Source organism: Plenodomus lingam (genome assembly GCF_022343315.1).
Source record: "Plenodomus lingam strain CAN1 chromosome Unknown contig_17, whole genome shotgun sequence".
Lineage (NCBI taxonomy): Eukaryota > Fungi > Ascomycota > Dothideomycetes > Pleosporales > Leptosphaeriaceae > Plenodomus > Plenodomus lingam.
This window is the reverse complement of record NW_027093934.1, coordinates 574812-600700: the sequence shown is the minus strand read 5'-3', so window position 1 is coordinate 600700 and position 25889 is coordinate 574812. Positions and strand designations below refer to the sequence as shown.

General features: G+C 51.3%; 13 protein-coding genes across 13 annotated transcripts; 7 read left to right on the top strand and 6 right to left on the bottom strand.

The window, feature by feature from the left end:
- Positions 1–426: 426 nt before the first annotated feature.
- On the bottom strand, positions 427–3408 carry IAQ61_003217 (uncharacterized protein). The gene is made up of 3 exons (XM_066095892.1): positions 2362–3408; positions 2131–2310; positions 427–2073 (listed from the first exon to the last, which is right to left on the bottom strand). The coding sequence occupies exons 1-3, from the start codon at positions 2971–2973 to the stop codon at positions 1051–1053; spliced, it is 1815 nt and encodes a 604-aa protein (XP_065954137.1). The 5' UTR covers positions 2974–3408; the 3' UTR covers positions 427–1050.
- A 291-nt stretch (positions 3409–3699) lies between these two features.
- Positions 3700–4168, top strand: IAQ61_003216 (uncharacterized protein; the record flags this gene model as incomplete). Its single annotated transcript, XM_003844818.2, has 2 exons — positions 3700–3714; positions 3764–4168. 2 exons carry the CDS (start codon positions 3700–3702, stop codon positions 4166–4168), a joined length of 420 nt encoding a protein of 139 aa, XP_003844866.2.
- A 162-nt stretch (positions 4169–4330) lies between these two features.
- Positions 4331–4844, top strand: IAQ61_003215 (uncharacterized protein; the record flags this gene model as incomplete). The annotated part of the gene is made up of 3 exons (XM_066095891.1): positions 4331–4473; positions 4703–4754; positions 4803–4844. The coding sequence occupies 3 exons, from the start codon at positions 4331–4333 to the stop codon at positions 4842–4844; spliced, it is 237 nt and encodes a 78-aa protein (XP_065954136.1).
- Positions 4845–4986: 142 nt separating this feature from the next.
- IAQ61_003214 (uncharacterized protein) lies at positions 4987–6625 on the top strand (the record flags this gene model as incomplete). The annotated part of the gene is made up of 5 exons (XM_066095890.1): positions 4987–5148; positions 5198–5459; positions 5508–5699; positions 5748–6139; positions 6194–6625. The coding sequence occupies 5 exons, from the start codon at positions 4987–4989 to the stop codon at positions 6623–6625; spliced, it is 1440 nt and encodes a 479-aa protein (XP_065954135.1).
- Positions 6626–8503: 1878 nt separating this feature from the next.
- On the top strand, positions 8504–9569 carry IAQ61_003213 (uncharacterized protein; the record flags this gene model as incomplete). Its single annotated transcript, XM_003844816.2, has 4 exons — positions 8504–8630; positions 8892–8965; positions 9246–9335; positions 9378–9569. Coding segments are annotated over 4 exons (483 nt in total), but the record flags the coding sequence as incomplete, so codon positions are not given.
- A 639-nt stretch (positions 9570–10208) lies between these two features.
- Positions 10209–10844, bottom strand: IAQ61_003212 (uncharacterized protein; the record flags this gene model as incomplete). The annotated part of the gene is made up of 3 exons (XM_003844814.2): positions 10209–10492; positions 10555–10748; positions 10810–10844. The coding sequence occupies 3 exons, from the start codon at positions 10842–10844 to the stop codon at positions 10209–10211; spliced, it is 513 nt and encodes a 170-aa protein (XP_003844862.2).
- Positions 10845–13612: 2768 nt separating this feature from the next.
- Positions 13613–14233, bottom strand: IAQ61_003211 (uncharacterized protein; the record flags this gene model as incomplete). Its single annotated transcript, XM_003844811.1, has 1 exon — positions 13613–14233. One exon carries the CDS (start codon positions 14231–14233, stop codon positions 13613–13615), a length of 621 nt encoding a protein of 206 aa, XP_003844859.1.
- A 565-nt stretch (positions 14234–14798) lies between these two features.
- IAQ61_003210 (uncharacterized protein) lies at positions 14799–16752 on the top strand (the record flags this gene model as incomplete). Its single annotated transcript, XM_003844810.2, has 4 exons — positions 14799–14813; positions 14888–14995; positions 15188–15615; positions 15678–16752. 4 exons carry the CDS (start codon positions 14799–14801, stop codon positions 16750–16752), a joined length of 1626 nt encoding a protein of 541 aa, XP_003844858.2.
- Positions 16753–17429: 677 nt separating this feature from the next.
- Positions 17430–19382, bottom strand: IAQ61_003209 (uncharacterized protein; the record flags this gene model as incomplete). Its single annotated transcript, XM_003844808.1, has 2 exons — positions 17430–19200; positions 19255–19382. 2 exons carry the CDS (start codon positions 19380–19382, stop codon positions 17430–17432), a joined length of 1899 nt encoding a protein of 632 aa, XP_003844856.1.
- An 821-nt stretch (positions 19383–20203) lies between these two features.
- On the bottom strand, positions 20204–21080 carry IAQ61_003208 (uncharacterized protein; the record flags this gene model as incomplete). The annotated part of the gene is made up of 3 exons (XM_066095889.1): positions 20204–20368; positions 20460–20616; positions 20839–21080. 3 exons carry the CDS (start codon positions 21078–21080, stop codon positions 20204–20206), a joined length of 564 nt encoding a protein of 187 aa, XP_065954134.1.
- Positions 21081–21648: 568 nt separating this feature from the next.
- IAQ61_003207 (uncharacterized protein) lies at positions 21649–22302 on the top strand (the record flags this gene model as incomplete). The annotated part of the gene is made up of 3 exons (XM_066095888.1): positions 21649–21743; positions 22012–22154; positions 22190–22302. Coding segments are annotated over 3 exons (351 nt in total), but the record flags the coding sequence as incomplete, so codon positions are not given.
- Positions 22303–22913: 611 nt separating this feature from the next.
- Positions 22914–23175, bottom strand: IAQ61_003206 (uncharacterized protein; the record flags this gene model as incomplete). Its single annotated transcript, XM_066095887.1, has 2 exons — positions 22914–23036; positions 23089–23175. The coding sequence occupies 2 exons, from the start codon at positions 23173–23175 to the stop codon at positions 22914–22916; spliced, it is 210 nt and encodes a 69-aa protein (XP_065954132.1).
- Positions 23176–24805: 1630 nt separating this feature from the next.
- Positions 24806–25846, top strand: IAQ61_003205 (uncharacterized protein; the record flags this gene model as incomplete). Its single annotated transcript, XM_003844804.2, has 1 exon — positions 24806–25846. One exon carries the CDS (start codon positions 24806–24808, stop codon positions 25844–25846), a length of 1041 nt encoding a protein of 346 aa, XP_003844852.2.
- Between the last annotated feature and the right edge of the window lie 43 nt (positions 25847–25889).

Genomic DNA, 25889 nt, shown 5'->3' with positions numbered 1-25889 from the left:
TGGAGAGAAGGAGGTTGGCGGCGGGTTTCTCCATTCGTGGGCGATGCTGTACTGATATGGGTATGGTAATTTTTCAGGGCCTATTTCTTTGTTTTGCTTTGGAGAGAAAAAGAGAGTGAGAGGGCGAGAAAGAACCAGGGACAGAAAGACATGGAAAAGTAGCTCAGCATCAGCGGTTTACCCATTATATCCGCGGGGTCGGTTGGTTTTTTTTCCCTTCTTTGCGCAGTCTGAAGCTGCACATGTCGGTGGGTTTATACCACCAACTAAGCATTTATGGAGCAAGGCATCATCTTCTTTTGTTCCTCATATCCGAGAGAGTTTTGAAAAGTACAATTTTATCCAGTTTACGCCTGCAATATCTTGGCTCTTGACCCACACACATACTGAGCTCTGAAGCGCCTCTGTGCATCATGTATGGGATTGCGCATCGACTCGTCTTCACCTGATGTGGCATTTTCTCCCCACGTGTGTGTGCCTACGGACCTTGGGTTCCTGTGCTCGATAGCAGATTTCAAGACGTAAGAAATTGGAATTCTGGGAAAGAGGGAGTAGATGGTAGGGATCATGGTGTATTATGATTTTGCATATTCAGGCTCTGGGGACTATGGGCCTGGGACTATGGGCATGGTGTGTTGTAGTTGGGCATGCATGGTGATTTCTTTTAAACAAAAAGCCCCCCCTGCAGACTGCGCGGAGACGAGACCTTTTGCAGTATGTAGGTCTGTGAGTGTCTGTTGCAAAGTAGATCTAGGGGTGTGGGGGTTGGGGTTGGGATTGAGATGGGGGTTTCCTTGATTTCAGGGATGTGATGTGACGAACGTGGTGATGGTATATAAATTCGGTCTGGAGTGAGTCCTTGCTTGAGAAGGATGATTGGAGGGAAAACGGCGGGACATTGTTGACTTGGAGACAAGCAAAGTCATGTATACGCTATGCGGGAGAGACCTACACCATCAGTCTCACACTTCGGGTAATACACGACTAATCCACATTACAGTCGAATAATCGCGCAAATCCCATGGAATCTACACCGAGATAGGATAGCCTTCACATGACCGTCGGTCTCGAACGCAGATGTTCCAAGACCAAGTGCGCAACTTGCTGCAGATTTTCAAAAACGTGCCAATGGCTGGACCCCTCGATCACCTTCAACGTCGCCTTGCCACGCATCGCCTCCACATACCGCGAACATGCTTCCGGGGGCGAAGCTGCATCCTTGGTACTTGTAATGATAAGCGTATCCGCCTGCACCGCGCCTAGATCAATGTCCTCTGCGTCTGCAAAGGCTGAGCATGCCTTTGCAAAGCCCTCGGCATCTTGACCAAGCAGGGACATGCGAATGGCTGCTGTGACTAGGAGGGTTTTCTGGGTTGCTGCTTTGCTGGGCGGCAGAGACGTCGTGTTGTAGACGTCGGCCACAGCAGACATGCCTTTTGTACGGGCTGTGCGGGCTAGATCTTGTAGGGCGCTGCGGTAAGGCTTTGCGAGTGATAGTGGGGGTGGACCCATTAGGATAAGCTGAGCGATCTGTGATGGATGTGTGAGGGTGAAATGCAATGCCACCAGGCAACCCATGCCATGTGCGATGATGGTCGCTCCTGGACCGATCCCGCCGTGCTTACAAATACCAGCAACGTCCGCGGTAAAAGAACTGATGCTCAATTTACTGAGCGGCGATGTAGACGAGCGCCCATGTCCCTCCAGGTCTAGCAGATGCAGCGAGTACGAGGCGGCCAGGATCGCTGCTGGGATCAAAGGTTGGAAGTACTCTGAGCTTGCACCAAGATCATGGATGAAAACGATTGGTGGCCCTGAGGTCTCACCGACAGTCTTGAAATAGAGGGACTTGATATTTTTTTGTGTCAGCACTGTGCTAACAGCGACCTTGGCCGTATTGCTAGATCTTGAGTGAGATAATAGTACGTCTTGGAGCCGATTGACCATGGGGTTTGCTGATGATGGGTCTGCGATGCGATTGGTCAGGGTGCCGAGTCCGCTCACAGATACGGCCACGGTGTCACCGGACTTGAGATACATCGGCGGCTTTTGTCCTATGCCCACACCTGCAGGCTGTTGCGGCATTAAAAACTTCTATTCTTTTCTGGAAGACTTTGTATCCAGACTTACGGTACCGGTCGCAAGGACATCCCCTGGTATCAATGTCTGCCCCGCGGACATGGTCTTGATCAAACAGGGAACAGAGAAGATCAAGTCTTCAGTAGTTGCACTCTGCCGCAATTCTCCATTGACATGCGTCTGAACGTGCAACACCTTACCAAGTCTTGCTGCAGGTACAGCAATGGGACCCTTCCAGTCGTTAGTCCATTGTGGCCTTTTTCTTTGGGACGCATTACGAACCATGGGACAGAAAGTATCGGCCGACTTGCCAATGTAAAACTGTTTGTGGTCTCGTTGTCTTTCACGCGCTGTAACGTCATTGATGATTGTGTACCCCCACACATGGTCCATGGCGTCATCTTCTGCAACGCGATAGGCATGCTTGCCAATGATCACACCAATTTCGCCCTCGTAGTCGAGTGTTTGGGTGAATTCAGGATGGGGAAAGATATCTTCGCCATCTGCAATGATCGACGTCCAACGCTTGGTGAAAATGACAGGGTGCGATGGCGTGTCGACTTTGTCGGAGCTGTCAAAGCCAGAGCTATTGAACTCTTTGGCATGCTCAGCGTAATTCTTACCCACGCACAAGACATCGCGGTCTACCAATGGGGGTAGTATTTTGACCGATGACACTGGAATGTGATCATCTGCGCTGCAGATGTTTGCTTCCCCAGCCTCGATGACTTGATATAAATCAACGATTGGTGTGCCGGAAACAAAGCTCAGTGGGATGATGACCTCATTGGAGAAGTCCAGATGTCCGATCCGCCTCTGCTGGGTCTCGGCATCTTGGTAGGCAACATAATTCGTGAGGGGTCCCTCTTCACTCATGGCGTGAGAACAGAGCATGGAGTACCCAGCCTACCTACGTGATGTTGTCGTCCAAACTTGTCGGTCGGACTCAAGATAGACACGCTCCTTACGATGACCGTAGCTCTGCGTAGTGTGGAGGTCAAGATAAGGATGCAGATGTTGCCAAGTATGCAATGCTGCGATATCAAAGATTGTGTTTCGTTCTTCTGTGGGTATCCAACAGTTCTCGGCGTTGAAGCCAATGCGTCCGATAAGTTGCGTACGGCAGTCGGCTGAAGTCGCTAGGACTGTGCAGTATGTGCCTGTGGTAAGCTCGCGTCAAGCGCCCAAGGCTTGGTGGATCGTGAATGACTAGTGACAGTAGACTAGGCGGCTAGCCACCGTACCTAACAGCACGTAGACTGACTGTGCAAAGACTAACAGTAGGTGGTAGAAGTAATACGGCACGCACGCAGAGTAATGTAACAGTAGGTAGGGGGGAGGTGGAGGAGGTGGGGGGGAGTGTGCACGTTCAATTAAGCAGTCGAGTGGCGGCGCCTAGTGGTTGGCGAAGGGTGCCGGTGAAGTTGCCGCATTGGCTGGAATTTGTGGGCATCTTGGCAGGGTTTCCGGCACCGGGCCAAGGGGGCAGGACATGCGGCCAGTCTTTCGGTAGCTTGAGCCGACCAGCTCTTTTCAGCTTGAAGGGGCGTGTGTGTACGGAGTACATAGTACTCTACTCTACCTTTTGGTAGGGCGCAAGGTCCTCCGGCTTACAAGAAGATGGCAAGAGTACAAGTAGGTATGTGATTGCTGTAGTCCCGCAAGCAGGCTGCTGATGCTGGAGACCGATGCGAAACCGTCCTCGAAATCGACCTCGAAATCGACCGTCTTTGCCTGCGCCGCCATGTACCCGCACCGGTCACGCCCACCCTCGACTGTCGAACTTCCAATGCAAACGGGAGAAAAGCCGCAACCGTGGCCAGTGCGGTCCTGGCCGGTAGCTGCGCTGCGAGGAAAATTTCTCTCTCTGGCTCCCAGGATAACCGATGATTGTGCGGCTCAACGCGCATGGGGCTACTGGCAAGCATGGAGTCCCCCAGCAATCCCCTCGAGACCCCGACATCCACCCACAACTGGAGCTGGGCCGTGCTCGCTGTTTAATCACACAAAGAGTCAGGAGTCGGTGTTGGTCGTGCATTTCCCCAAGGCTCAAGGCGTGGGCATGGGCATGGGCTTCCCCGGAATCTGATGTACCATAGTATTCTGTTACCTACACCATCCAGTCAGAAAACCTTCTGGAAGCTTACGTGCATCAACCGACATGGGGAATCCGTCATCACTGCGTGTGATGTGTTGGCGCTGGCGGCTTACTGTACATCATTCACTACCAACAGTTTCAGATCACGAAAAGATGGATCGGAGTGCATACCGAAGAAGACGCGCTCAGCGGAGATCCAATAGAAGAATTGCCAATCGGCCTTATTATGACGTAAATACTGGAGAAGACACCAGACGCCAACCAGCAAAGCCCCCGGCGTCTGGCGGGAGCTTAACGTTAGTCGTCCCGGAATCACTGGGATCACCCAGGGATGCCAGAACCCGGGGATTCTCCCGTGCACCGTTCGACTCTTTGAGGGAGGACACTGCGCGGCAGTAAAATTATCAATCCACAGAGAGCATCTCCGTTGGGCGGCTCTGCGGGCAACACCTGCAACGTAATAGGAAACTATGGCTCGTCAGAACTAGCTTCTAGCTCCCACACTAGACGTTCCTTGCCCCCTAGGGGTGCGGAGCCCCGTGAAAGTTGCCGACATCTGGGGAAGGTCCCGGCACGCGTACGATGTATGTACTATGGTACCATGATATTCGCTAACCGAACTCAGCGCGCCAGTACAAATGGATTGTCGAATATGGGGACTACCTGACACGACTATAATAAAGTTGGGCCCATACCCACCACACCTCCAGGCAGATTGTCGCTTGAAGACCGCGCTTGGTCCTTCGAAACTGCAGTCCTCTTCTGTTTCTCATGCTCTTTGTTGGGCATTTTTAACTTGAATCAACGCCATGTCCCCTTACCCTACCCACTACACAGGAGGTAACAACACAGAAATGGCGCCAAATACCAGCGAGAAGCCTGCTGTTGATTCAGACTACGAACGTGGTGGAGTGTTGACCGAGGACGCCGTCTTCGGTGAGGTCGTAGAGGGCGGCCCAAATTATCGCAATGCAAGCCCATCGATCACGCGACATGTTCAACATGGCTAACACCCAGCAGGTTGGCCTTCTCGGAACAGCCGGTCTGATGATGAAAACGCAAATCGGTCTCGGTGTCCTATCTATTCCTGCAGTCTTTGATACTCTTGGTTTGATTCCTGGAGTGATAGCTCTCCTCCTTATCGGTGGCATCACCCTGTGGTCAAATTACATGGTGGGAATCTTCAAATTGAAACATCCAGAGGTCTACGGAATTGATGATGTTGGGCAATTGCTATTTGGCCGTATTGGCAAAGAATTCTTCGCCGTCGTCTTTGTCTTGTGTATGGCATGTCAAGATCCGTTCTATTTTATTCACTGACATTTTGCAGTATGGGTCTTCATTGCTGGCGCTGGTATGCTCAGTGTGTCCATCGGCCTGAACGCTATCTCCATGCATGGCACATGCACAGCAGTATTTGTTGTTGTGGCTTTCATCATCGGCTTCGGGCTTGCCAGTGTCTCCACCCTCGAGAAAGTCGGATGGCTCGCCTGGGTCGGTCTGGCTGGTATTATTTCATCCAGTAGGTCTATTTTGCCTGATTCGGCAGGAATCTGCTAATATTCTCTAGTCTTTGTCTTGACCGTCTCCGTCGGTGTTCAAGATCGTCCCGCCGAAGCACCACAATTTGGCCCATGGGAGTCGGACTTTGAGCTTTTCAAGAAGCCACGTTTCTCCAATGCTGCTGCCGCCCTTGCTTCGCTCGTCTTCGCCTACGCTGGTACTCCTGCCTTCTTCAGTATCGTCTCTGAGATGCGCGATCCCCGCGATTATGGCAAGGCGCTGGCCATCTGCCAATCAGTTGTCACGATACTCTACATTACCATTGGCATTGTCGTCTACTACTACTGCGGATCCTACGTTGCATCCCCCGCGCTCGGTTCTGCGGGTGTATTGATGAAGAGGATCTGCTATGGTCTCGCTCTGCCTGGTCTTCTCGTGACTGTCATGTTGGTCACCCACGTAAGTTACCGATGCCAATCTACCCTCATATTGCGCAAGCTAATAGCCACCCAGATCTCCGCAAAGTATGTTTTTGTTCGCGTTCTCCGAGGATCCTACCACTTGAGCCGCAACACTGTCAAGCACTGGGTTGTCTGGCTAAGTCTGACCTTTACCACCGCCTTGGCTGCCTACGTTATTGCCAGCGCGATTCCAGTCTTCAACGAGCTCGTATCGCTCGTTGGCGCATTGCTAGGAACCCTCATGTGCTTCCAGCCCATGGGATGCATGTGGTTATACGACAACTGGACCGCTGGTAAAGTCACGAAGACCCTCAGGTGGCGGCTTATGGTTGTTTGGAGTATATTCGTTATCATTTCAGGCTTCTTCCTCATGATTTCTGGCACGTATGGATCTGTTGTAGCAATCATGGACAGTTACAAGGAAAATGGTGGCACCCGCCCTTGGTCGTGCGAGGATAACTCGAACTCTGTTCCTCAGTCATAGAGGATAGGATAGGATAGCATTCTTGGAAGTAGCGCAAGGGGGGATCTTGACCTGCATGCACAGCGGTCATTTTCTGAGTCGGGTTTGGGACTCGCCAGGAGTCGTATTAAAATCATATCTCTATAGAGTTTGAAGCCAACAACTTACCATCGTACATGTCATATTAGTCGAAGTTAACCATTCTAACATGATTTCCTTCCATCTCACAACTTCAACGTGTCGTGACACTAAATGCTAGCACTGACCTCGCATAGGCACCAAGAAGAAAACTCTTTTTATTTTGAGCTTTCCATCCATCCTGATCCTGAACTCCAACAACATTAGCCTCACGTACTTGCGTGACCTGACTTTGAATCCCCACAGAACACAAGAGACCCACCCGCAACCACGATAATAAACCTGGGGTACGGGGTACCATGGAAACTCGCGAAAAGCAACAACAGTGTGCCTATCCACCCCCACAAACTGCATACTCCTCACCCGCACAATTTGTCAGTCGAGGCAGTCTCTCACTCAACATGCCGTTCAAAGCCGTAGTGGCAACGGCTACCTTCGCACCTTTAACCCCCCTGCCGTGCCCTGGGCGTAGTGTCGGAAGGAAGTCGTAAGCAGGTGGATCCTCCTCCCCATGCCCCCAGCGCTCTCTCCTCCCCCACGGGCTCGGGAGCTTTTTGATAGCGCAAGCCGTCCCGTTCTCGTCTATGTCCGAGAAACGGGTTTCCTGCGCTAGTTCCCGCTGTATTAGGATTGGGTTGCAATGGGTTGGGGTGGTAAGGGACAGAGCAGAATGCGGCTCCAAATGGAATGGTAGCAGACTGCAGCGGGCAGAGAGGATGGAGGATGAATGCTTCATTGGGGTCGCTTCCGAGGCTAGTGCTAGGGTGGTTCCGAATAGCTCCGATGTACGGCCGTGGACGCTGGTCCAATGGGCATTGTACGGATCACGTGGAGATCGTGGATAGTAAATGGAGAGCAATTGTATACAATGGATTGAGTAATGGCTTGTGAAAGATCTCAGGAGGATTGAAGCCCGACGAACGCACGTCCTTTACCGGTACGGTAGCTACGGTAGGAATTCCACCATGATACAGCACGATACCTACTCACCCCGCAATGAACTTCACTAGTCCATGGTAACCGCGAATTGCTCCACTACCCCAACTTCCAGATGCCACGTGTAATCCGCCTTTCATTCTCTTACACAGTAAGGACAAAACTAGGATCAACCCATCCATTAGCCTCTTCACCGCCAACCCAGCCGTCCCGTCGTCTGATCCCGCAAATATGAATAATCCACATTCGGCTCTACTACTAGATTGCAGTAATTAATCTATGTGCTGTATATAAAAGCCGCAACAACCTTGAATATCGTTCGTGAGCAATGCACTCAAAGATCCCGTGTCGAATGCTCTGAATGCACCGGAGAAGGTACGATTAGCATTGAAATTTGCATAGTTCGTATTTCGAAGTAGGGTAAGGGAAAATCAGCAACCATAGCCGCGTGGAGTAACAGCGCACTTGTTCTAGTCTTTTCACCTCGAGCCTTCATATTCATATTCAAGTCCATGTTCGTTCGCCTTGGGGATTCATCTTTATATTAGAGGTTTTTCCTGTCTTTGTCTAAGTAATAGTTATACTGCTTTCTCTCTTAGTAGACCTTGCCTACAATTTCAACCATCTAATCCAAACACTACGCCGCCCCCAACGAAAAAACCCCAAAAGTACACTCACTCCTAATCACATGCTTCGCGAAACCCTTCATGTACCCAAAACACAGTGACATCACACCCACCCCACCTCCACCCTCACACTCCTGATCGAGAACGTCTTATCCCAATCTATCGAGAATTTTTCATATTCTGCATTTACATCCCACAGCTAGCACCATTAGACAACTATGAATTTCCCTTCAAGACTCCTGGCCCAACACGATTATTTTCATTCATGCTTGCGGGATGTGAGATTGGCACGAGCCCGTTGTTTGGAAGTCTAGGCGTGGGCGCGAGTATGTACAAAGGTCCTAAATATATGCAATAGCTATGACTGGGTCTCAATCCAGCCAACACTACAGTGCTACAGTGCACCACTCCAACACTGGCCTGGATAACTTATTGAAATATAAGGAATTGCTATATCATGTTCAATTTTACAGGTTTAGATGTTCAAGCGTAACCGACACATTGACTGCGACAAAGTACAACCACTGTCACAGTTAAAACAGCAGCGACGACCAAAATCCCCAATAATTATTAACAATACCCTTGAGGGATGATATCGCCTCACGAATGCGAATGTCCAGCCTACGATATCAGCTTATGTTTGCGACAGCACGAGCACTGCGTTGCCTAAGCTGCTTAAACTCAGACCAAAGGTCTCGTTCTAGTGTGGAGGAAATTTATAAAACGGGGGTACACTCAAAGTATTGGTTTATGGGTGATTGGAATGGTATAGGTAAGATGCGTGCTGCATCACGTCTTGAGATTGCGTTGTGTATGACAGCTTCTTTGTGTATCTGTTTATCCACCCATGTACTCAAACTGCAGTATACGTAACCCACAAACTTCGCCGTCCGCAACGCCAAAGCATGGGGTATAGCATGTAGTACAAAAACACCTCCCAGGTGACAAAAATCCCGATGCCCGCAGACGGTGTACGGGTGAAGAGTGACCTGCAGGGTAGGTCCGTGGAGAAACAGGCAGACAGCAAAGAAGTCAGCAAGGAAGCAAATATATATGCTGACTGAGAACCTAAGTGCCTGGTGTCTGAGCACATCCCGCCCCACAGAATTGCATCTGAGCGTATGTCTATCATAGCTCGATGGGAATTTGAATGTAACATGGACCGAAAAAATAACGAGCAACTCGTCCATGATGCGCGCGACTTTATTGCTGTGAAAGTTCTTAGAGAGGAGATGTTTCCATGGTGCGCTGTTACAGAGAAATGAGATGGATTGAGTGACTTGGGCGTGTATGTCTTGGGCTGGGTTGTTAGGGGGCAGAGGTGGAAGAGTAGGTAGAGGAAGAACAGCAAGTATAAGTAAAACTACGCACCCTCAACCCCTAGAACAACCCCCAAAATCTCTACCACACGCATTAGTACAACCAAAGACATCTGATACAACAAATCACCTCATCTCTCATACTCAATCGCTCAAGACTTAATCCCATGCATACTTCCACACCCCAACGCACACACGCGTACGGCAGAGATCGAAAACAATGTGGGTGATAGTATCTACTCCCTGTTTTGAGTGACAAGCCAATCATAGTATGTGGCAATACAAACAGTCAGCATTCAAACTCTGTTCACCACGGCCACTCCCATCTTTATTCCCCCTTAATCCCCCCCCCCCCCAAAAAAAAGACCAGCGCTATGCACTACAAACCACAACTTCACAAATGCACACAAAGTCACAAGAGCACTGGAGTTCTAGATATCGCTGATATATTGGCTGTACAGGAAGAAAGAGATATGTACACGTTTCTCAAAAACGAATGTTTGGTTCAAGTCGAGCGGACTTGGTGACCGTTGGGGTGGTGTCTTTGGGGTGCTCAGCATCCAGAAGAGTTCGCAGTGTGGGCGTTTAGTTGCTGCCGCTGTTGTCTTTGTCGCCGTTGCTGCCACTGTCCTTGCTGCCGCCGCTGTTGTCGTCCTTGCTGCCACCGTTGTTGTTCTTCTCCTGCTGCTTGCGAGCCTTCTCCTGCTCCTTCTCAGCCTTCTCCTGAGCCTTCTTAGCCTCCTTCTCAATCTTCTTCCTCTCCTTCTCGGCCTTCTCCCTTTCCTTCTCGGCCTTCTCCCTCTCCTTCTTGGCCTGCTTATCGTTGTCATCTTTGTCGTCGTCGCCCTTACCACCCTTGGACGGCTTGGCTATGTTCTCGTTAGCATCCTTGTTCGCTCCCAAGATATTTCCGTCTTGGACGAGTACTTACGGGAAGGGGAAGGCATGGGCTTTCCCCAGCCTCCTGGGCCCATTGAACCGCCAGTGGGCCGTGGTGCACCGACGGGCCAGGATCCAGAGGGTCGTGGTGCACCCATAGGCCAGGTTGGCGTAACATCACCTGGAGCCTTTGATCCATCGGGAGTTGGGAAAGTGCGCCGTTCAACGACGGGTGCAGCAAGGGCGCTGTTGGTACTGTTAGAGTGTGTGGTAGAGAAGTGGCGAAGAAGTGCCAGCGAAGACGTACCCAGCGGCCAGAAGAGCAATGATGGAGAAACGCATGATGAATTGATTTGGGATGGTTTGTTGTTATGTAACGAACAAGCTGTGAAGAATTGAAGGAGAGTAGAATCGAAGCGATGGATAGTGGATGAGATGTCCGCTGATGATGACTTGAAACATTCTGTCGAGGAAGCATTTATACTTGAACTGAGGGCTCCCCTCCCGGCTGACTTACTATCGAGTCCCGCTTCATGGATAGTATTTTGTTGATCTCGCGGTCAGTGCCACTCGGTATCCCCGGTCTTTCTTTCAACTCGAGGCATCACAAATGATCGGTGTTAATGAGATGGTATTTAGCACGCCAATGCAACTAGTGTAAGAGACATACCTCCAAAGTAGAAGAAAAATGGAGTACCAAACGCTCCTACGTGGTCAGAAATGGTTTGTGTATCCAAAAATGAAACTTGACGTTGCGGGGGGGGGGGGGGTGGCGTGCATTGAGATCGGCAAAAATGGGAGAACCAATCTACGTGTTGCAGGTACTATGTTTTAGAAACAGCAGCATGACGCGGTCGGTGCTATGTTTACTACACACCACCGGCATTCAGATGTCCTAGTTCGAGCAGTTCTCCTCTCGGGCTGTGCGACAATGCGCATCAACAATTAGCCATTTTGAGTTTGCGACAAGTTGGCATCATCTCATGTCGACGTTGTGTCCTCGACCAAGCGACAGATGGTATGATTGAGCGAATAACTGCATCGCGTGAGTAAACGTTTACAAGTATCAATCAATCGCCAACCTGTTGGAGCTCTTGACCAACCTGTTGGGACGTTTGAAACTCGATGTACCTGCCCATGTTGTACTGAGCGATGTGTGACTAGCTTGCATTAGCCAGGACCAATGCTGATCCACCAGGGTGAAACAACATGAGCTGGGAACTGCCAAGCGAGAGCCTGATTGAGCATGGCATTCGAGATGGGCTAGTTTGTCATTCTGCCTACTCTCAAGAGGGCGAGTGTACTTGGTTGATAGAAGAGGTGATCATTCCAAACTTGGACGTCGTTCACTGAAAGAGCATAGGTATCGTTTTGGCGGCCAAAAGAGGGAGGCTAAGCGGCTTGGAGAAAACCAACATCGATCGAACAAGCCTACCTTATCCGGGGGACCGGGGGTGTGCGACGAATGGAAACATACCCGTGGGCAGAATGCAAGCAAGGTAGGGAAGAGAGAAGCCTCGGTCATCGTCTTGGGAGCTTCTATCGTTGTTGCTTCGAGCCGAAAATAGTGATGCAGGACCATGGCCAGGCTGTTTTGTTCGACGACAGCTTTTACGACATGGAAAAGAAAGAGAATACGAAGACGTCGCTACAGTAAGCTAAACAATGCAATGAGTTCGGAAGATTGATGGCTATCAATTGAGTGCTGACAACGCATGACGACATTTCCGAGCAGTCGGTGATTCTTCATCGACCAAGGAACCGAAATGGCAGCGCACGACTACTCTGGACCCTAGGTAGTGGTGATAGCAGTAAACGTCCATGCTGTGTGTGCGTGAAGACGTCCAAGACATGGTCGTGCATACCGGTACCGGTAGACCATCATGTCGTTGTGTTAAGCAATGTGCGAGCCGTGCATGCTGCATCCATGATTGGGCCCCTCACTTTCAGCCGCAAGTTTTTGACCGGGTCTCATCTATTTGAATATCGCTCGCTGCGTGACAGGAATGCCGATCGGTCAATCGTCATTGGGGCAGACTGCGCGCGTGTGTCAGATAAAGATGATAATTGAGGAGAAGCATGGAGGTCAGAGAGGGAGTGTTGAGTAGGTAGGTAGAGGCATAAAAAGGGTCATCAGAGAGTTGACGATTTGGTCTTTCCACCCTGATTCCCTCTTGAGGCGGGAGTCTTGCATTGCAAAACAACCATTCCCAACAGTGGAAACACGAAGCCATAGAGAGCGATGCAACAGTTTCGAAACGAGTAGGTACATGGCTTGTTTGTATTGTAGATGGCTCCACCCCCGCCCCCGTCGCCCCCCACTCTCCCCCAAACCCACTCGTATGCAGTACAAGAATAAGACCGAAGGCACCAGCTCCTGCAGGATTGATCCACAAAATAGGCCCTTTCAAAAGAAAGTCGCCCGATACATACTATTAGGTCGTCCAGAAACTGGGTCCGAAAGTTGGTCAGTTGCGTCATTCCAGGCTAAACACCTGCAGGTGTAGTTGAAGTCTAACATGGCATGGTAAGTTTGGCGGTTGATTTTATCTCTCTCTAGCCCTCCAACAGGAAGCTAGGATAGAATATGTCGTTATCGTCATGCAGGGCATCCTGTACCAGGGACGTAAGACGTATGCAGAAAGTTGTCGAGGCAGATTAATTAGCTTAGTTTTACATGCGCAAGTCACCTACCTCCTGCGCTACCGTACACAACACGTGCTTGGTACCTATGGCAAGTCCACTACGCTTCTGAATGACGACTTGATACCGCTATGCTCACGGGCGAGAAGAGAAGAGTAAGCAACGTGGCCAGATGATTTCCATCACTAATTGAACTTGGCCAACGACCTCTTTGCCCAATATCTCTCATCCTTCATTCCCAAGCTTGGTCAATCCTCGCATTCGAAGATGCGAGAATATACACAAGCATTACCCTATGCCTGTTGTCATGCTGATTTGAGGGAGCCAAGTGTGCAAAAGTAATCAGAGATGCAAAAAGTGAAGTTTTACAAGAGAAAATTAGTCTACTTTTGATTGACTGTAAAAGGGGTATCGCATAACCACTTTGCCACGAACTGAACAGGCTGCTTCCACACCATGTCATGTGTTTACTCGTCGTCCTCAATGACCAGGCCAATTTCTTCGACGTTCTTGACCGCACCCCCTTGATTGGCGTCTTCCTCTTCGTTTGTCTCCCCATTACCTTTTCCCTCGGCCCTCGGCGCCAACTTCTTCTTCCCTCCAGCCTCATCAGCCAACGGCGTCCCCTCTCTCGCGCTGTCCTCAGCCCCCTTACCCCCCTTCTTTGCCCTCTCCTTCCTCAACCTCGCCTTTTCCCTCTTGGCGCGATTCTTCTCTGTCCTCTCCCGATCCCTCTTCTCCTGCTCCTCCTTTTTCTTGAGAAACTCGCGCTGCTGCTCCTCCTTGACCACCTCCTCGTCCATCAAGCGCAGCCTCTCATACTCGCGCCGCCGACTCGCCTTATACACATGGAACTCGCCGCTGCCGGCACCAGCACTGGAGCCTTGGACGTTGGCGACGATTTCTGGGGGCAGCGCGACGGATTTGGAGAGTGAGGAGTTGGGGAGTTGGATGTTGCGGTCGGGCTTGGCGAAGAGGGCTTCGACTTGCGAGGAGAGGGCTGTGCGAGGAAGCGCGCGCTTTTTGGTAGGCCGGTGGGAGCGGGGGTCTGCAGAGGTAGGGATGGATTCGGGGATTGGCTCGGACATTGCGGGTGGTGGTGAAGGAATCAGTTGGGGGTTGTTCAAGGGAGGGCGCAGTGATGGACCGCGCAATCGCCGCCCGCGTCGCGCTGGGATCGTGGAGACGCTGGCTGATTAAGGCAAAGCTGAGAAGCCTGGATGTTTTCGCGTTTGTATAGTAGATCAAATGACGGAGGGATCGGCTGTCGCGTCGAGGAAAAAGGGCGTGAAGTGGGTAAGCAAGTGGGTGGTAGGTATGGGAGATGGATGATGGGCGGGATGGATGACATCTTCCGTGACTGGATGACGGAAGAAGGCTAGGCTGGCAATTTGCGGCGGCGGAGCGGAGGTCACTGCGGGTGGCAACCCAAACCATGAACGCTGCCCAGTCCCCGCTTCAAAGGTGAGGATGAAACAACAAGGCTCGAGAAGTCGCACATTGTCTGGCCCCTCTGGACACATGATTGCCATTTACTGTTCCGACCCTTGTAGCAACACGCACACGCACACAGACATTTAGCACCTACGTACATACCTACATTCTCTGGAGGAAGAAGTACATAGCATCGTGACACAGCCCGCCGCCTTCACCATGGGGAAACCTCGGGTACGTCCACACATATGCTCCTTGCCGATAGCCCCAAGTCAGAAGAGATTCACAGACTCACACTCTGACCACAGATGATCATATTGATCCGCCATGCGCAGTCAGAGGGAAACAAGAATCGCGATATCCATCAATTCATCCCCGACCACAGGGTCAAGCTCACTCAGCATGGCTGGACTCAGGTACACACGTCTATTCTATTCTCTCCCTCCTCACTGGAATCTCCTCTCTCCCTCCCCTCTCTCTCCCCTCTCTCTCCCCTCTCTCTCCCCTCTCTCCCCCCCCTCTCTCCTCTCCCTTCTCTCAACTGTTCTCTCAACTGGTCTCCCCCGCCCCCTACACCCTGATCCAGCCCACTGAGCCACGACATGTAGGCAGAAGAAGCAGGCCGCACCCTCCGCTCCATGCTGAAACCAGACGACACTCTCCAATTCTACACCTCGCCCTACCGCCGCACCCGTGAAACGACCGAGGGCATACTGCGAACCCTGACCTCGGATGACCCCACCCCGTCCCCTTTTCCACGCAACAAGATCACCGTCTTTGAAGAGCCGCGACTCCGCGAACAAGATTTCGGAAACTTCCAGCCATGCAGTGCCGAGATGGAGCGTATGTGGCAGGAGCGAGCCGATTATGGCCATTTCTTCTACAGGATCCCTGACGGCGAGAGCGCGGCGGACGCCTATGATCGAGTCAGTGGATTCAACGAGAGTCTATGGAGGAGCTTTGGCGACGACAACTTTCCGAGCGTGTGTGTGCTGGTTACCCACGGCCTCATGTCGCGCGTCTTCCTCATGAAATGGTACGTTCAGAATATACCTGCATGCATGCCACGATCACAGTCACTAATGCGATAAAAAAAAGGTACCACTGGTCTGTCGAGTACTTTGAAGACCTCCGCAACGTCAATCACTGCGAGTTCATCGTCATGAAACGCAGCGAGAACAACGGGCGATATATCCTCGAGAACGAATTGAGGACATGGTCTGAACTCAAGCGACGAGCAGCAAAGGATGGAGCGACAGCTACACCCACATCAAATCGGCCTACTCCCCTCAGCGCCACTGCAGCCTCACCCACCATACCCACCCGACGCTGGGGCGGGTGCGTGAATGGTTGTGACCACGACAAAATAAACTACCCCCGTCGCCCGATGCGGAAAAATACTATGGAATACCAAGCCACCTCCCAACTCCCTCCACCCGCTACGCCCCTTGAGACCCTGGAAAGCGACAAGGAAGACATCCCCGCTGCCACTGCCACTGCCACTGCCACCACCACCCCGCAAGACTCCACCGAAACCCCCATCATATCCGAACCCACCCCCGGCAAGCTCTCCCGCAAACATAGCGCCAAAGCAATCGAGCCCGCCCTTGCGTCCCCCAATGATGCCTCAAACGATGCCTCGAGCTCCGACGACGGCGCCGAAGCTGCATCCGCAATCATCTGGTCCCACCAGCATCCGCAACCCCGCACAGCAGCCATCCTGCGCCATCTCCAGCCCTTGAAGTCGCCGGCCGAGGGCTTCTCAGACGACAGTGATTATTTCCCGGGCATGCAGCATATTAGCGGGCACCGCAAGGTGCTGCGCGCGAGTAGCAAGCAGAGACAGCAGAGTAAGGAGAGAAAGTTGGCCCGGAAGCAGACGGAGAAGGAGTGGAAGGAGGAGAGTGGAATGGGAAGAGGGGAACGTACGGATAGGTTGGGCGATGGGGAGGGGACTTGCGATGAAGCTGGGACAAGTGGTGGTGGGGACAAGCACGACGAGGGACGCGGTCAAGGCGATATCCTACCCGAGGCCAGAAAGGGTGATATGCAGGTCAAGCATGGAGAGAAGGATGAAGTAGGATCTAGGGCAGATGAGGGTACGCAGCGAAGTGCGGATCAGCTCGAAGGCATGCAGGATAAGGAACGCAAAGGATTTGGAGAGGTTTATTGAAATGGTCATGTACATGTGGTAACTGTCGAGATACCTAGCAAAGTACAGCGAATGAGAGATTTCCACGTCTGCCAACGTTTCTTGGCCAGGTCGGTATGTTCAATGTAAGAAGAAGAAGAAGAAGAAGAAAAGCATAGTACCACCAACCCCGCATCATGCCTGTCCTCTCATAAACCGAACTCGCAAATCCCATGTTCCCATAACTTCACATGTCTCCTCAACACACCACCCAATTAATTCAACCCACCCCCCCCCCCCACTTCTACCAAAACCAAACCCTGCCATGATCATGATACCTATATCTTCCACATACCATAACGCTACCGCATCATAATACCACGATTACCCGGTCTTTGACATATCCTATGCTTGTCGTTCTCATATTTTCATCTTCGCTCGGAGGAAACGCCAGACGGAAACAAGATTTCAACCAAGTGTTTTGTATCATGGGGAAACGGATACCATTCTTGACACATAGGTATAGATGTAGTTTCATGGACAGGCTGTTTGTGGGTCTGATGTTTGTGTTGTTCGTGTATTATGACGTTCATGGCGATGATCTGGCGGGAGGGTGGAAGGATGGGGCTTGAGAAAGTAGTGGCTACATTTGCAAGTAGCGAAAAAGATTCCGCCATGTGGTGAACTGCACGGTGTCTTGTAGAAAAGAGCAAGCACATTCACCAACCCACGCTCTTTTCCCCCACTTTACCAGATGACTTGACTCTCTTCCTCTTCGTAGATGAATCCCCCGACGCCTCCACCTCTCCCAACATGTTCTGATCAATACGTTCATCCTCATCCTCAACCTTCCTCTTCTTGCCGCGAACAGCGTCGACCCCCGTGTAATCGCTGCGGACGTACGAAGCATCCCTTGGATCAATCTTCCTGAACCCAACTTTGTACAATTCCTTCAAGCGTCTTCTTTCCCGCTCTCCCACTTCTTTCTCGTTGATGTCTGTTTCTTCCCTCATATTCCTGCACCGTGCAATCTGCTCCGGGTTGTCATGTGCGTGGTCGTGGACGTCACACCAGGAGCTGATGACGCCGGTGTCGTTGCCGTAGACATAAGGATCCCTGTAGTATGCGACCTCGTATAAGAGTTTTGCCTTAGTTTCCACGTCGAACTCCTTGTACTCCTCGTCGAATTCGGTGTACGGGCCTTCTACTCGGGTTGGCCAGAGGAAGCAGTAGACGATTGCGATCCACTGGCAAAAGGGCGCGTGCTGTGGTAGGAACTTGAATGCCCGTAATGCTAGCTGCACGGGTGGCATGCTGCTGTTCTCAGGACACATGGTGTTTTGGAATCGGAGTAGTACGGTGTAGGCAAAATCGTGTTCTTCTCGCCTAAAGGTCAGAATGTACAGGTTGAGAAGCGCATAGTAGAAGTCTTCGGCGGTACCGATTCTCTTCCTGTACAGTCTGTACGAAGCGATGGTTGCTCGCTTTCGCAGTCCGCTGTACATGAGCGAGACCACCTGACGCATCTGGCCGCTGAGGTCTAGCCCAAGCTCGTCGGCATAGTCTAAGATGGAAGAACTACTTGATCCGCTTGTAGGTGTTTGCGTCTGCAGACGTGATTGTATGCCATCGTCCAAGTCTGGATTTATTACTGAATCCTGAGAATCTCGCCTACTCTTCTTTGGGATTTCAAGTACTGGTGGCTTGTTGGTGGTGGTGAGGCGGTCAGAAACTGCCATTTTCTTTGATGTCTGCTGGAAACGAGGGTTGGGTTCAAGCTCTGGTTCAGCGGTGAACTCGGGCTGGAGCGGCATGAGGCTCACCCCTGGAAACTGGCGTTGCAATTCCAACTTGTCTTCCAAGCTCATTTTTGCAGCGTCGACCGTAAGCGTTACCTGCTTTACGAAGGACGAGAGAAACTTGTCCCGGAAGGAGTTCCATGATGAAGGCTGTTGTGTGTCAATGTTGTGAGGAGAGGTCTCTGTCTGAGTGCTTGATATTGTGGCCTCATTGAACGGGGCAGTCTGTGCCTGCGTGTCCCTCTTCTGGACAAAATCAGTCCGGCTAGCCTGGGTCTGTGCATCCTTTTTCTGCATGGCGATTGACTGCATTCCTCGTTCATGGGCGTCCGGCATCTTGATATCATCCGTTTGTACTGCATGATCTTGATGAATTCTGCGTATGTTCTCATTGTCGACAGCCTGTGTTCCTTGTACCCGAGGCCCTGGTATTCTGATCTTCTCCGTCTGCACGGCTTGATCTTGACAGAGTCTGGCAGGATCCTTTGAACCAGAATTGCAACCGTGGACTTGGATCCTTTCAATATGATCACAGGTTTCTATGATGTCTTTTCTAAGTCGCTTGAGGCCGGCGCTTACTGAACGGAATGAGGCATGGACGATGTCATTCGCAGCAATCTCCCAGTGTTCAAGATCTTTGCGTCCAGTGTAGTCAGTGCCATCAGATACAGAAAGTATCAGAGTCTTGTCGCTAGCAACTATCAGCCATGTGCTTAAAGTGGGCGATTTCTGTCGGCCGGCTTACAACTTGGAGTCATCCTTTAGTTTCGCTTTTGTCTCCTCAAACTTCGTTTCTTGGTTGCGCATGTATCTCAGAATCTGACACTCATCTTTGTTCACTACCAGCTGACTGGTCTCTTCGTATCGTTCCATTGGCCAGTCTGCAAGGAGACGATGAGGCGAGAGTTTGTTGGCGCAAGATGGCAACCAGAAAACGAGGGGAGCTAGCCTATCCGCCTTGCTGTTCCCCGCTAACCAGATCTGGAAATAAGACCCGCAATAAGTTGTGTTCCACTGACTCCTGCGCGCGCCGGGCCTTAGGCGCCCCCTCCCGTCAGCATCTTAATTGAGCGTGTTGCTGTGGCCCAAGGCCAAATATACTGTATTACTACCGAAGATGGCAATAGAAATCCAATGTTATTCCTTGCTTTCTTATCAACTGGATGACTCGGAAAGGGCAAGATTTTCCTTGGTATGCGATGGAATATGAATGATCCCCCTATACCGGTACTGCCACGCATCATCTTTCTTCTCTTTGGCCGTCAAGCATAGCCTTGGTATGTGTCTAGTCCACGGGTAAGATTCACATCAACATTCTTGGTCAGATTGCCAATTCTCAGGACGAGGAGTGGAGGTGTACCTAGGGTGCAAAATACGATATGTTTTACCATCCCTGGTACGGTAAAAGCAAGCACTACTGATGACAAGTCACAACTTGGTCTTACGTCTATTCATAGCCACCACGCCCATTCATATACAAGGCAACAAGGACACGGCACCCTTCTCACACAATTCATAATCAGGAATGAACGTAACCCATCGAATATGTACATCTTCATCAAAGGCAAGTATTTACAAAAAGCACCTCCATCTCCCTCTCCAAGTGTCACGGCCCAAGCAACACTTGGTATATAACCTTCCCTGAACCCAAGAGATCCAAGGAGTTCGTAACTTTAGCCCAGATGTGAGCCAGCTTAACCGGGGCAGACACCGTTCTTCTTGGGCTCGCAGCCGCCAGCACAGCCAGTGTACATCTGGCACTTGGTCTTCGCATCGGAGCACACGTTCTTGAGAGTAGCGGTGTCGCCGTAGTTGCTGTTGATACCGGCGAGCTCACCACCGTTCTTCGCGGTGACACCCTCGATAAAGACGTTACGCTTGCATTGCTTGGAGCACTATTACACAGGTCAGTCATTGACTGGCACCATACTTTTGGGCATTCAAACTTACGTTTCCGCAAGAGCGGTACAGCTTGCCGTAGTCCTCGACGTAGAAGTTGATGATGTTGACGGTACCGCAACCGTTGTGTTGGATGACCTTGTCAGAGGCGTGGTAGGCACCACCACCGATGACCCAGGATTCCTTGCCCGCTGCATCTTCCTTGATGCTGAGAGCGTCCTCGCAGACGTCCTCCCACCAGACAAACTAGAAGCATTGTCAGTCCTGTTATTCTACTATCACAACCATCGTTTCTCTCACCTCAAGGGTGCAGTGTCCCTTGCAGTGGACACCCTCAGCCTGGTTCTTTCCGATGATCACGTTGCGAAGAGTGGCTCCGGCATGGAGCAGGAAGACAGCATCAGCAGAGCCTATATCACATGTCAGTTACGGATTATGAGGGGAAAAGAACTCGACAAATGACTTACCGCCTTCAGCCTGGTTGGAGCAAGCACCACTACCGCGGTCATAGCGGTACCATTGACCGTCAAAGGTCTCGCCAGCCTTGACTTCAATGACCTTGCTGTTGGTCTTTGTGCCAACAGCCTTGGGAACACCACCCTCATGTCCAAGGCACGCAAGTGCGGTGGGAAGGAAAGCCGAAACGGCAGCGACGAATGCAGCGACCTTCATGATTCCGGAGGTTCTCGAGTGAGTGGTACTTGTTGTTGTGAAGAAGATGTCAGTGAAGTGAGTGTATGGCTTGGTGAAGAAAGATCCTTCATTCCACGACGAAGCCTTTGCTACTTATACACACAGCTCACAGATACATGATATACCTCCTTTCACCCATCGGGCTATCGCCATGCTCGTTGTCAACTTCCTTGCATACAACCTAATCTCCACTCCGTCCACTGGACCAGGAACCACATCCTTCGCCTAACCTCATCCTATTCGTACAAACCCCACCACAATCTGGATTTTCTTGGCCTCCAGCGCTTCCGCCCAGCCATGGGACCTCGCCAAGCATCTACCGTGATGCTTGGCCACGGAACAATATGTCTCGAGGCACATGAGAATTCTTGGGTGATACCCCAGAAAAAATGCCGAAAGTCCCGGCTTTTGATTCAACGTCGTGGTACAGTAGTACATCCGCAAGTCTGCATGCGCCACTTGGTTCATGACAAGGTTCTTTTGTTAACTCGTTACCGTGGGAGAAGCTGTCTTCGACTGTACGAGATTTTGAATGCCACTCATGGAGAGCGCGTTTGGAGATCTCCGTCAGCATCCCCAACGCGGATGTGTAACTCCGAGCAAGATCAGCGTGGTTGGCCTGACCATCGGTATGGTGTGCATGTAGGTACCGTACCAGACGTCCCAAAAGCCGACCCTAAAACCAAAGTCGCGTGTGACGATAGTAACCCTGCGCCGATCATCCTATGATTCAAGTATCCCAGCCGAGACCATCTCATTGGCCCCATGAATCCCATCATTTCTATCATGAAACATCTTGGCCTGTCAATAAATCGCGGCTTGCGCCCATTGGGACACGCCGTAGGGGAAGGTGTCAAAACTTAGCGCTTCCGCACCTTTCTCCCCTCACAAACCCTTATTTCCAATGTAGTTATTCCGCCATTGAGTATTTCACCGCCCGTCTACCGGACTGGTTCAGTTTGAATCCGGGGTACGGCAAAAATTTCATTCGTAGAGAAGAGCATACCGGTATGCGGCTGGGCTGCGGGAACGATGCGTGCAATCGCGATCGGTGTATGGGCGATGGGTGAATTACTGTGCTGTCTCAGGCTCGTATGCCACTGTGCCGTCTCAGGCTCGTATGCCACTGTGCCGCGAGAACGCAGCCTTCAGATTTGGGGATACGGAGAGCATCACTGGGCATGCACTGCGAAGGCCGTAGAGAGCGAGGCGATATTAGAGGGTCTCGACGGGTGGTCCTAGTCAAACCCCCCTTGCCCTCCTCCACCCTGAACGTGGTTACTACTGTGGATCTGGTAGTGGGCTAACAGAACAGTGGACTATTGCCAGCAGAACGAGCCAGATGTTGAGAGCGTTAGATGCCAGAACTTGCATACTGGGCAACGCTGCTCGAACCATCTCAGCTCGTGACATCAGGAGATTCAGAATACACTCCACTTCATGAGTCGGGACTTGACTTTCAATAGACGGCACTGTAAAAACTCTCTGGTGCAACCGGCCGGACGCCGTGCCTTTTCCACATAGAATTCTCCGTAGACCGTTCCCCTCATCGGAGAAACGTCAAATCAATTCTCCTCATACCCTCATGGCTAACCATCGAATCAGCCCACATCACACAGCAAACCCCCTCCCTCTTTTCCACCATTGAAAGTGAAATCCCATTTGCCATCCCAACCCGGAACCACCACAACTACCAGTACAGTCATCCTCGCCCCATGACCCCCTCCCCCACTGGTGGACTTGCAAAACACCCACACCTATCCTCAGCGGCAAAACACACAACATGCATCCTGCACCATGCACGGCACTGCATCAAAAACCGTACTCATGCACGCCCCAGAAATCCGGGGAAATGTCCGATGGAGGAAGGTCTCGTGGCATGAATGCTTCGCTACGGGACATGCCGCAGTCGGCCAATACCAAACATGTTTGCATCTAGAGTACCTCTGTTATCTTGGGAGACTTGGAAGAGAGAAAAATCACCTACCTCAAGTGTATTCAATGCCGGAATAGGCGATAGTTTGGGAAAAGTCCACCAATAGTGGTGTGCTATTCGATGGAATACTGGTACCATGGTGGGGGTGGTGCGTGATCGGTGTATGCGGAGACGCTCCAAGTCACGTTTCCTTGTAGCCTTCCTAGGTCGTGGTGGCCTCCGGCTTGGCTTGAAGACTCATCGCAAACTTTGTTGTGATTTTTCTGTCTCTTCGTGTGCTGGGTGTGTTAACTAGAGGAAGCGCTTATGTCGGTACTTTATTGCTCGAGCACTTGTTCTCGTATTCTCAAAGGAGAAGGCAGATGCAAAATTTGTGGGGAAGAATCGAGATTGCGTGATGGGTAACTTGGACGACGGGAGATTGCGCATGTCTAAGATAAGGGCTATGTGGTACTGACGTTAGGTAGTGAAGATCTCACACGTGGCAGATTCGTTGGCCACGTTGTGGCTAGTTTGGTGAACATGTTTAGTTAGGATAGTTTCGAGATGGTCAAGTTATGAATATTGTTTCATACTTCAAGACTACTACCGGTTCGTTTTGCTCGAACTGGGGTGACTCACGCTCAGTCTTGTATCCTCTTTTTTTCTTTGTACTTGCAAGAACCTGGACGAAGTGAGGTTGCGTGTGCCTAAAATAAGGCTACTCGGTACTCAGTATCATTCATCGGGCATGCGTTTGTGAGTATGTTCACTTGCGACAAATTCGAGAGATTCTGTCGAAGGTTATCATTTCATACCTACTCCACACCACTACTACATTGCCTTTGGCATAAAAACCAAGACTGAAGAATTCTTGTTTTCGACAGAACACAGAATATCTGAAATTGCATCTGCCCAATGTAGCGATACACTATCATGCTGTGGATATGTCAAGCATGACAGATTCCTATGGCATTTTATAGTCACTTCCGGCGCGTACCAGTATTCTCACCTTGGACAGCTTCATATCTTTCCTTGCGATAATTCTGAACCGCAGTTCAGCACGCATCCTCATTCGAAACCCTCCCACACAGTTGCAAGACCGTTTGCAATGACGCAACCACGCCGCATTCACCTCTGGTAGAGTACGAAAACACTTTCTGCCCACACCCCTTCATGTTAGACAGCTGCTAAACCGTCAAAATCCCTCCACCACCACTTCTTTCCAAGACTGGGCGCACAAGACCGATCTAAGTCCAATGGCAGGCCCACCGAGCGTAGAACCTGCATTTCCAACAGAGGCTTTAGCTTTAGAGCATTTCAATGAAAGTACTCTCAGCGAGGCCATACGCTGGATAAACGATCAAAATAGTCAACCTGCAACTGCTACAGCTAATCCAGGCACACTGAAAATGCAGCGCACACTCCGACGCCGGCGACTAAAGCAGCGACAACCTTCATCGCCGCGCATACCACGGAGGACACCGATGTGTGCTTGCTAGATGAGTGCCCAATATGTCTGGACAACTACATAGATGACACGTGTGTGCGCATCATCGGTATCCAAGGATGTACTCACCGTATTGGTCTGGCCTGCCTGCGCGAGATGCTCCGTCGCAACCCCAATCAAGAGAAGCGATGCCCACTCTGCCGGACCATATGGATCGCAGAAGCCACGGCACCAAGGAGGCCTACACAACTATATACTGGTATGCCCAGTAGCGGGCTCGATACCCTTCAGGGCTTACAGCTTTACTTAGGCCAAACACTCCATACCCAAGACAGACGTATGGCTAGAGTAATTCCTCCAGATCCCCGGCCCTACAACGGCGCTGAGGAAGTCAGGTCCAGTGCCAGGACTGCTGATGAGGAGCAGGGACAGTCATTGCGGCAGCAGATGGATGCACCACATGACAGTTCCACCCGTGCTCGCGCAGCTGAAATCGCTTTGCAAGAGAATTACGCAGCAGAGGCTCGAAGCTTTGAGAACTTCAATCAAGAGCTTGAAAGCATCCGGCAACGTGCTCACGGCACATCGCTCAGAGGTCGCCGCAGTGGTCGCGGTCGTAGGCCTGACCGTCGTTCTTCCCGCAGTACGGACCCAGCACATGAGCTTGCAGACCCAGCTAATCGGGTTGACGAAGGTCCCACGAGCCGTCTGCTCAATCGCTTACGATCTGGTAGTGGTGATCATGCCTCTGGTCATGAGCCTCTTGCCGAATCAGAAATAATCCGCCCTACTCCGCTTGAGAACCAGCGTACACAGGTCGAGACCCAACGTCTGCGTGCTCCTGTTGCGAATACTCTCCTTGCAGATATAGCCGCTAGGGCAAATTTTCGAACCAACCCAGCGCTACAACGGTCGTTGAGCACTCGTAGCACTCGTAGCACTTCCCCGGCTCATCCGCCGCGTGCCAGTTCACTGCGTGAAACGTCCGCGCAGGTACATTCAACCTCACCGGGTTTGAGCGACTTCGGTATCGCTGCATCGCAGCTACCCACTCCATGCGAAACAGCTTGCACTCTGGCCCAGAACGCGACCGCCTCTGTCCAATCTGCAGCCCCGACCATTATCGGCTTTCCCAGCACACAGCAGCTCAACGCGCGTATTGCTGCCCTGGATGCCCGTGAAGTACGTCTGGCGCGACGAGAAGTCGAACTCGTGCTCCGCGAAGCCGAGTTGACAATTCGAGAAGGAAGGCTCCTACATCCAACTTTTGTCGCTGAGATCCTGGGGAATCAACGTCGCCGCCAGATGGATGTGATGGATCGCTTGTTGGAACAACAAAATGACCTCTTGGAGGCACTGCGACGGGGTCCTGAGTCTTGAAGGCTGTACATCATGAAAGTGGAGAGCGGCCGTTCTGAGACTT

Excerpts from the sequence above, each read along its gene's own strand:
- IAQ61_003217 (XM_066095892.1), bottom strand. The coding sequence starts at position 2,973 with ATGCTCTGTTCTCACGCCATGAGTGAAGAGGGACCCCTCACGAATTAT. Across the intron at positions 2,311-2,361 it reads CCGATACTTTCTGTCCCATG|GGTCCCATTGCTGTACCTGC; the intron begins GTTCGTAATGCG and ends AACGACTGGAAG. Across the intron at positions 2,074-2,130 it reads ATGTCCTTGCGACCGGTACC|CCTGCAGGTGTGGGCATAGG; the intron begins GTAAGTCTGGAT and ends ATGCCGCAACAG.